The sequence below is a fragment of the Ambystoma mexicanum genome, chromosome 13, assembly GCF_040938575.1.
Source record: "Ambystoma mexicanum isolate Mex_15411 chromosome 13, UKY_AmexF1_1, whole genome shotgun sequence".
Classification (NCBI taxonomy): domain Eukaryota; kingdom Metazoa; phylum Chordata; class Amphibia; order Caudata; family Ambystomatidae; genus Ambystoma; species Ambystoma mexicanum.
The window spans coordinates 6,952,533-6,962,637 of record NC_090938.1 but is presented as its reverse complement, the minus strand read 5'-3'; the positions used below and the strand labels follow the sequence as shown (position 1 = coordinate 6,962,637).

The following is a 10,105-nucleotide window of genomic DNA, read 5'->3' as shown; positions in this document are numbered from 1 at the left end:
AATAGCAGAGAAGTGCTTCCAGTGTGTGTTCTTCCACCGGTTCCACCCAGGTAAGAAAAGAGTTCCTGAATGGAGGGAATAGTTCCTCCCAGCCCTGATGGCTGGGGACTTCAACCAGACTGGATTGTTCTGGGTAAATATGCAGCATGGTCTGCCTCAGGTAAGTCCACCCAAGCATTATTACACTGTTTATCAATATGAGCCCGGCGCCTATGGCGCCGGGACTGAAACCCTTCATGAGCCTGGCGCCAAAGGCGCCAGGACACGGTCCAAAGGGCCACTGTAGGGGTCTGCTGGGTCCGGAGTAGTGGAAGACGGGTCTGCTTCCGAGGGCGCTGGGCCAGTCCTGGCCCCTCGGGAGTAGCGCCCATGACACCTATGCACATAGGAACGGCTAGAGGCCCTCTGACCCCCGAGGAATGAAAGAAGCGAAGAGACCAGGGTCTCTGTATGTACTGCAGATCTAATAAACATCTGTTGAGAAATTGTCCCAAAGTTCCCCCTCGACGTCAGGGAAAACAAACCACCCAACCTTAATCAGGGCTAACAACGGGGAAGGGTTCACAAGTCTCTATAACCATACCCAAAAGAACTGTGGACAACCTTCAAATGGTCTTCTGTGTGCAATTAACCATAGCCAACCGACCACCTCTGGAGGTACAAGCTATGCTAGACTGTGGTGCAGCTGTTAATTTCATGGATCTAGCCTGGGCCAAGGAAAGAGATATCCCAGACAAGAAGGATCCCATTCCAGTAGAAGGGGTCGACGGCTCGCCATTAACCTCGGGTCCCATTGTCCAGGATACATGTGCTATACATGTTTCCATGTTTCATCATGGAGAAGATAATTTCTTTCGACCTGATACATGCTGCACACTTTCCAATGATTTTGGGGATCCCCTGGTTATGAAGGCATAACCCGAGTCTTGACTGGACGTTGAATACCATCCAGTTCCAGTCACAATATTGTTCTCGTTGTTTCTTTACTGAGAAAGCTGAAGACACACAAACAGCATTTCTGTTCCTCTGTCATCCATTTGTGGTGCTTTCTATACCTACCCACTATCAGGGTTTTCAAGACGTCTTTGAAGATGTTACCCCATGAGAATTGAGTGGAATACTGTGCCATTGACACACTACCAGACACTACAGTACCGTCTGGCAGAATGTTTCCATTATCCTTACCAGAATGGAGGGCTCTGAGAGATTACCTGGAATGCAATCTGCAAAACGGCCTAATCCGTGAATCTAAATCTACTGCAGGTGCCTCTCTTTTCTTCATCACCAAGAAGGATTCAAAGGAGTTGAGGACCTGCATAGATTATCGTGGACTCAACAGTCTCACGATTCGCAACAGATACCCCATGCCCCTGATTAAAGATGTTCTTGAGGCGTTGAGGGTGCCAAGAAATTCACTAAACTCGATCTTTGTGGAGCCTATTATCTTCTCTGTATCAGACAGGGAGACGAATGGAAGATGGCATTCCGGACCCTCTTGGGCACTATGAATATCAAGTCATGCCATTCCGTCTGGTGAATGCCCGGCGGTTTTCCAGAGATTCATGCAAAAAATATTTGCTGATCTGCTGTTCTCCTCTGTGGTAGTGTATTTGGACGACATCCTGCTTTATTCCTCTTCCCTTATCAAGCATAGACGGCTTGTTACCGAGGTCTTGCTTCGTCTTTGTCAACATTGATTGTTTGCCAAGCCAGAAAAGTGAGTTTTTGAGTCTTCTAAAGTCTCCTGCTTGGGATTCATCCTCTCTGAGGAAGGAGTTCAAATGGATCATACAATGGCCGGAACCCATGTCTGTTAAGGAGGTCCAGCGGTTTCTGGGTCTTGCAAGCTTTTATAGAAAGTTTATCCATCACTTTTCCGATATCGTCCTACCAGTCACACCGTTACTCAAGAAGGGAGTTTGTTTTAAATGGAATCCAGAGGGAAATCCAGCATTCCAGAAACTAAAGACGGCCTTTTGTTCCGCTCCCATTCTTCAACAGTCTCATAACATGACTCCTTTTGTTGTTGAGACCGATGCATCTGAGGGTGCATTGGGTGCAATTCTCCTACAGGAGGGAGAAGATGGAATGGAACACCCCATGGCATATTACCCCCGGACACTCGCAACTAGTGGGAGGAATTCTTCTGTTCTGGAAAAGGAGCTGCTGGCCATTCGTCAGGCATGCGAAGAATGGCGTCATCTTCTACAGGGAGCTATATTTCCGTTTGTTGTCCATACGGGCCATCAAAACCTACGCATCCTCCAACAGATGGAGTGCCGCAATTCAAGACATGCCTGATGGGCTTCTTTCTTTTCACAGTTTGAGTCTAGGAAAGGTGGGCGAAGTGCACATGGAACCCACTAGCTCCTCCTGCTAATGCACAGGGTTTAGAAGCTGTGCTTTCAAACTGCCCCATTGGTGTTATTTAAGACGTGTGAGGGCAGGTCTATAGTGTGATTGTGAAATGTAGACTATTTGCCATCACTGTGATGACGTGTCTCAATGTGTTGCATGGCCCCAGTCTTTTGATAGACTTTACATCCTATACTGTCCCCTCTCATCGTTTTTGATGCACATTATAGCAGTTTGCCCAATGTTCTTCTGGCACCCCCTTTTGACGTTTCTCTCTATAAGCTGGGTACAACATCCACTCTGAAAACTCCCTCTACCAGGAGTGGTGGGTGACAAGGTCTAGAGTTCTGCTCTTTGATGCCTGGAGGGTGGGATAATAAAGTGCAGAGTGTGAGAGACAGAGTTGCTCTGTGTACAGTCTGTTTGCCCATGAAGAAGAGAGTGTTAGTCACGGGGCAAATAATACATGATAATGCATGCAGGACACCAAGGAGCGAAATACAGCGTGGGACCAGTCAAAGTGGGGGTAAAAGTGGGAAAACAGAACGCACGCAGCAGGGCATTGATACAACTGGGGCGGCGTCAGTATATTGAGGGAAGGGGTCCAACGTGTCCTAATTTCTGAGACACAGTACCCACTATTTGGAAACATTTTGACATCTCTTTAATAATGAAATATTTGATTTGTGTATTTTCCAGAAAAACTAATAAATGCAGGAACATATATATATATATATATATATATATATATATATATATATATTCACTGAAATACTTTAGTTAAGGTGCAGTTAAATTGAGCAGATTTACTGCAACAAAACCCTTCAAATTCAGCATATGTGGGAAGCCATGACCAGCTTAACACTGCACGCTCTCGTTCACGTCCCCATAATGCCATTTCGTATGCCGGTGCGAATCCCTTCTCTTATAATATGCATGTGCTCATGGGTTTTGCAACGGGAACGCGCCGAGTTGAGCTGGTCATGACTTCCCACATCCGCTGAATTTCAAGGGCTTTGTTGCATTAAATCTGAGCAACTTAACTGTTCTTAACTAAGGTTTTTTGAGTGAACTTCAAGGGTTTTGTTATACCATTGTTTTTTTATGTGTAACTAGACATTGCCTTCGGCCGTGTTGACTGTGTCTGTTCCCCAATATGTTTCTTTTGGACCCACTAGGTGACTATAAATGTCTTTTGGACCCACTAGTCAGGGTCTTTGGGCCTAGTGAGTGAGGACAGCCACTGGCTGCGCTCACTGTATATTTTGAAACGCTACCGGCCCACTAGCCATGGGCTTCGGTCATTGCCAGTGGCCTCAGCCTTCGGCCGTAGCCAGCGTACATGTTCCCCCACTTTTGTTTTCTATTAATCCAATGTTTTTAACTCTTTTTTAAAAACGTTTTCCCTATTACCGCGGTTATATTGGTAATGTACTACAAATAACCGTGGTCCACTGTATGCGCCCATAAATAACCACAGTTGTCTGTAAAAAATGCACACAAAATCTATAAGTGTTCCCTGCTCTCCCAGGCTCTCACCAAGTGCCCCTCTCCTCTTGACATGCTCCCCCAATCCCATCAGTTTCTCTTTCCGTCCCTAGCCCTCTCTCATTCCCCCAACAATCTTCGTTTGGTGTGATGCACTTTCATTCCTGATGGTTTTTTCTTTCATAAATGCGGTTACTCCGCCGAACATTTTCGAGCTCTGAACTTGGTCCCTAGATGCCACCAACCCCCCAATTTTACATGGTGTCTCCCACGTATCTAACAAAAAAAATGCTGGCTTTTCATTTCTGAAAAGCCTATCCTTGCAGAGCACCATGGGAGAGATAGCTATAATTTTGTCAGAAAGGGCCATAACCTTCTGAGTGCATGCACGTTAAAAATGACTGGACGCAATAACCCCAGACCCCTCCTTAAAATCTAGTCAACGCTTCATGCCCCAGTTGTTTCGTACCTGGTGCAATTGCTTCCAGCGGTTTTTGAAACGTGTTGAGGGAACATGTGTAGTGGCTATGGCACATGCACTTGTATTCCCGCTCGGGTGTGCCATGGACGCGGAACTTTAACATAACCACCATGTAAGACCACATTAAGAAGGCCGGGTCACCGGAGCGGGCCACCCTGATGTCAGTATCACCCGACATGGCCATTAGGGCCGCGATCACGCGACCTGCAGGAGGCAGGGATCACCTGGCCTGCCCCGGATCACCGGAGCGCCACAAACGGGCTGGGGGCACCGAGCTTGCACCAGCCTCGGCTCTGAGGGCACCCAGGCCGAGGATGGCAAACAGGCCATGGTCACATGGCTGAGACAGTTGTATGGAGGACGGGGTTGCCCAGCAGGGGCACCGTCCTAGGGCCAGGCCGCATGGCTAGGCCCACAGCACGCAGCACCAGCACCAGCACGCTGCACCAAACCCGAGGCAGGAGTCAGAGTGAGATCGACTGGCGAGCCGGAAGCGGCTCATATCTTTTATTCAGCATTACAACGTCCTGGGAGCTACCATGCTCCGAGGAGGGGTGCCATGCAACAGCCCCCATATCACGTGCAGCGGCCCGAAAGGGTTATCAATTGCCCTGCTGAAGTCGAACCCTGAACTTTGGGCTTAGATACTGTCTGTTCTGGATGGCAGAGCTTTGCCCAGTCCTTGGAGTCAGGCGACAGTGCCAAGCTGTTTCCCTCGGAATGTAACAGCCAGATCGATGGACAGGTCACTTCTATCCCCCTACCCCCCCATCACGGAGTACATCTACCCCCATTCCCCCCCACGTCACATCTACCCACCCCCCAGGGGTCAAATCTATCCCCCCCCCCCAACATCACGGGTCACATCTATCCCCCCCAACATCACGGAGCACATCTATCCCCCACCCCCCACGGGTCAAATCTATCCCCCCCCCAACATCACGGGTCACATCTATCCCCCCCCAACATCACGGGTCACATCTATCCCCCCCCCCACGGGTCACTTCTACCCCCCCCCTCACGGGTCACATCTACCCACCCCCCTCACGGGTCACATCTATTCGAGCCCCGGACGGGTCACATCTGCCCCCACCCCCGATGCTTCACATCTCTCCCGTTTTTCTTACATAACTGGAGACTGGATTGTGCTGCGGGATTTGGAGGCCAGAGCGACATCCAGTGGCCAAACGGGACACTTAAAATACTTGTTTTGCGCAAACTTTTAAACATCCACAGTTTCGTTATAACGAGCTTCGAAAGAGTCTGTGGCCCCCGTTTTCATTTCTTTTAGTTGAATCGTTTTCCAGGGGGTCCCCGGCTCCGAAGGGCCGCTGCTGGACCTTGAACTTGGAGTGGGAGGGGGGGAGAGGTCAATAACTGCCCAGCTCCTCCCCCCTCTCCCCGCCCAGGTGCCTCGCCTTCCCCACGCCCCCTCCTCCACCCCCACCCCCACCCCCTAAAAGGGGGGGGGGTTGAGCTTCGCCGGAGGGTTTATAAGGGAGGTTTGCAGGCAGTTTTTCTCCTCTCCTTCGACTCATCCCTCACCACCATGGCCGCGACCCTCGGGTACTGGGACATCCGCGGGGTGAGTGCACAGCGCCGTGCGGTGGGTAGGTGGGGGCGAGTGCATGCACGGTGTGTGACGGCTGAGTGCACTGGTGGGGCGAGTGCATGCACGGTGTGTGACGGCTGAGTGCACTGGTGGGGCGAGTGCATGCACGGTGTGTGACGGCTGAGTGCACTGGTGGGGCGGGTGCATGCACGGTGAGTGACGGCGGAAGGCACGGGTGTGGCCGGGGCATGTGCATACATTCGAGGAAGGCATAGGTGGGGTACGGCCGTCTGCACGCACGTGTGCATGCTTGGTGTGTGGCGAGGAGTGCACGGGTGGGGCGTGTGCATGCACGCGAAGTGTGTCTCCGAGGATTGCGTGGGTGGCGGCGTGTGTGCGGGTTAGACTTTGGTTTCCGGGGCCCTTGTGCTGGGGGGTTGTGATAAATACGTTTTTATATCCTGTACCACACTTAATCACGTGTGGCATGTGGTGGAGTGCAGGTGAGGCGCACATGCCTGAGCTCGCGCGCTTCGGCTCCGGTGGAAATCGGGTGTATTCCCCTGCCAAACGGACCCTCGGTGTCCTGTGTGTGGGCATCACTCTGCCTGGTGGCTTCCACCTGTTGCATGGACCCTCAGTGTCGTGTGTGTGGGCACTGCCCTGCCTGGTGGCTTCCACCTGTTGCATGGACCCTCGGTGTCCTGTATGTGGGTACCACCCCGCCCTGATGGCTTCCACCTGTTGCATGGACCCTCAGTGTCCTGTGTGTGGGCACCACCCTGCCTGGTGGCTTCCACCAGTTGCATGGACCCTCAGTGTCGTGTGTGTGGGCACTGCCCTGCCTGGTGGCTTCCACCTGTTGCATGGACCCTCGGTGTCCTGTATGTGGGTACCACCCAGCCCTGATGGCTTCCACCTGTTGCATGGACCCTCAGTGTCCTGTGTGTGGGCACCACCCTGCCTGGTGGCTTCCACCTGTTGGATGGACCTTCAGTGTCCTGCATGTGGGCCCCACCCTGCATGATGGGTTCCACCTGTTGCATGGACTCTGGGTGTCCTGTGTGTGGGCACCGCCCCGCCCTGATGGCTTCCACCTGTTGCATGGACCCTCAGTGTCGTGTGTGTGGGCACTGCCCTGCCTGGAGGCTTCCACCTGTTGCATGGACCCTCAGTGTCCTGTGTGTGTCACCACCCTGCATGATGGCTTCCACCTGTTGCATGGACCCTGTGTGTCCTGTGTGTGGGCATCACCCTGCTGGTGGCTTCCAGCTGTGGCATTACCCTGCAGTGATGCTCTGCCCTTTAGTGCGTTATTTTCACTCTTCTCCCTCTCTCCTTTCAGCTGGCACACTCCATCCGTCTACTGCTGGAGTACACTGGCACCAAGTATGAGGACAAGATGTACACCTGCGGGCCAGGTAAGGCATGCTGCCAAGTGAGGGTGAATGTGTTCCCTGTGTCAAGCGATCTGTATTCAAGAAACACCAGCCCTGGCTGAGGAAACCAACAAGTGAGATGGCACCGTCAGGGTGCCAGTGTTGCTGGGGTGCCTAGAAACCACGCATCTTGAGAAGTTGGTGCTATACATGGCACAACTCCTAACCACACCAAATACTGCTCAGTTAGCAAAAATACCTCTCGCGGATGCCACCCACACTATGCATCCGTCTAATTCCATGCATGTCATTACCCAGTGCCACCACAGCTGGGCACACAAACACCTCTCAAGAAACCAACTCTGCCAACGGTCTTAAAGTGCTTGTTTCAAGCATCAACCTGGGGACAAGTGCCACAATGCCATAGCACCGTGGTTATGGTATCTGGCAGCCGCCTGTCACTCAATCACCACCAGCTCCACATGGCTGCACCCTAAGGCCACGTTTCTGACCATGTGTTGCGCTCCTTCACGACCAGCCAACAACTTTTCTGATGAACAGAACCTGACATGTCAGAGGTAACTTTCCTTCCCTAATGTCTTGCACCATGAGAAGTTTTCAGGCTCTATAGTGCCTAGGCCCACAGATAGGCGCTGTAGGAAGGCTAAAAACCTGGTTGACCACACCTTTTCAGCCTCTTCAAGAGCTGGATCATACCTGTTGTGGTGTCTTGTGCCATGCGTGACGCCATGGGCCATGTGTGACGCCATGAGCCAGTGCTGCTTTTTCCCCTTGCATTCTGGGACTTGTAGGTTCAAACCTAGTGACCGTAAAGCAAAACTAAATTTCCATCAGGCAATGGGAAATCTGCAGACTGAAGAAGAAAACACACTGATGTTGCACACCTCGGTAAGAGGAAAGCAAGTGAAGCTAAATTGATGGTTCATGTGTGTCTGGGGTGCGGGCGAGAGTGGTTCCACCCTGACACAAGGCGGAGAATTATACAAAAAGAAAAGAAGAGTACCGAGAACTAAGGACCCTCGCGCCCCCTGACACCACTATACTGTAGAACAGTAGATTCAATACATGTTGAGGTAAGTAATAATTTTCAAAGATAGACAATAATTTAATGATATAACATATACAAATGAGAGCTCTACGTGTTTCGGGATTCCCCCTTCGTCAGGAGCAAAATAATTTCATCAGTCGTGAACATTTCAATCTTCATGCTCTAGAAAGTAAATACAACAGATTTAGAAGAAAAAAGTCTCATATAAACAACTCAAGCTAGAAATTAATGTACTTGAAAATGATAGGATCACAGTACTCTCCCATTATCAGGAGACATTATTCACCTGGATTGTGGTGCACAGCGCCACCATCCTCTCCCGGCTTGATTACAGGAATTCATTGATGCCTGGGGCCAGCAGCGCTTGCATCAAACAGTACCAAGTAATTCAAAATAATGCCATAAGAACTATAACAGGTAAGGCCAAGAGAGAGCATATCGCAGGCGACAGGAGAGACCTACATTGGCTTGCCATGGAGGACCGCATTGTCTTCAAATCATTGAAATGAGTCCATCTTTGTCTATTTGGAAATGCCCCAACATACCTAAAGAAGCAATTCACCTGGTATGAGCCAGCCCGCAACCTCAGATCCAGAGACGAAGGACTCCTGCACGTCATACCAGCTAAAGGAGCAAATGGACTAGGGCTTTCTCCTCCAGGGCTATTACCAAGTGGAACGAGCTACCCATGAACCTAAGAGCAGAAACAAACTACCTATGTTTCAGGAAGAAACTTAAGACCCTTCTCTTTAAATAATGACATCCAACCCCTGACTAAACTCCTAGAATCCGACACTTAAATTCACAAGTCCATGTTGTCCCGTCACTATGTCCTTGTCTTCATGTAACGTTCTCTGATGCCTGCGGGCTGCAGCGCTATCTATCAACATGCAAAGCTTTGCTCAGGATCTAAATATCCATTGTTACCGGAGGAGGATGCCTACAGGATAAAAATGTGTTCACACACTCCAGTGCCAGCGTCTTCAGTTTGTAGAATTCGAGCTGTAAAGGCAATGGGTATCCGGCGAGTGTCAATCAGATTGGCCCTCGCCGGGGCTTTACCTGACTGGTAATCCTCCTCCCGACGTTCCTTTCCTTTGTCCCCGGCTGGGCGGAGGGGGCCGGGGGTAAAATGGCAGCCTCTCAGCCAATGAGGAGGCTCGGAATGGGGTAATCCCCCGCTCCGAGCCACCACATGGCTGGAGGCTGCCATCTTCCCCTGCCGATTCAGGTAAATGTTTTCCTTCCCCAATCCAAACAATCCCCTCCCCACTCTCCCAACCCCACTTACCTGATTTTTGCTCCATTTCGGGAGCAGATGCGCTGCGAATACTTCTGCCCCCAGCGCGTTTGTTCCCGATCTGCGTCAGGCCACCATGGAATGGAAGAAGGGACTACACTTAATCCCTTCTCGCCTAATGGCGGAGTGTTTTGGAACAGAAAAATAACACTCTTAGTACCCTGGTATGGCGGACTGGGGTACTAAAAGCAATAAGTCCCTCAATACGGGAGCATTACCGAGTCAGGTAAAGTCCTGGGGACTTCATTAAGGCCTTTGCTTCGTGCGAGCCTGTAGCTATGGACCCCGGGGCTTTACCTGACTCAGCAATGCTCCCGCGTCTCAGGGCTTTTGGCTTAAATATAAGTCACGTCATCTAGTGAAATCATCAATTGTTTCAAGGAGGGTCTGTCCCACAAGGTAACACAATAACTTAATGCCTCCCACTCGTGTGCCAGCAGCGTTCCCGCGTCTCTCCTATGGTGCAGCACTCAAATGCACG

The 10,105-nt window shown here is 50.8% G+C and overlaps 1 protein-coding gene across 1 annotated transcript in view; it reads left to right on the top strand.

The window, feature by feature from the left end:
• Positions 1 to 5,758: 5,758 nt before the first annotated feature.
• The window catches only part of LOC138520723 (glutathione S-transferase Mu 2-like), a 30,350-nt gene continuing 26,003 nt past the window's right edge, over positions 5,759 to 10,105 (top strand). Inside the window, exons 1-2 of the mRNA XM_069632988.1 lie at positions 5,759 to 5,909; positions 7,222 to 7,297. Of these exons, the coding sequence (XP_069489089.1) occupies positions 5,874 to 5,909; positions 7,222 to 7,297 (112 nt within the window). The 5' untranslated portion in view covers positions 5,759 to 5,873. The remainder of the gene's footprint in view (positions 5,910 to 7,221; positions 7,298 to 10,105) is intronic.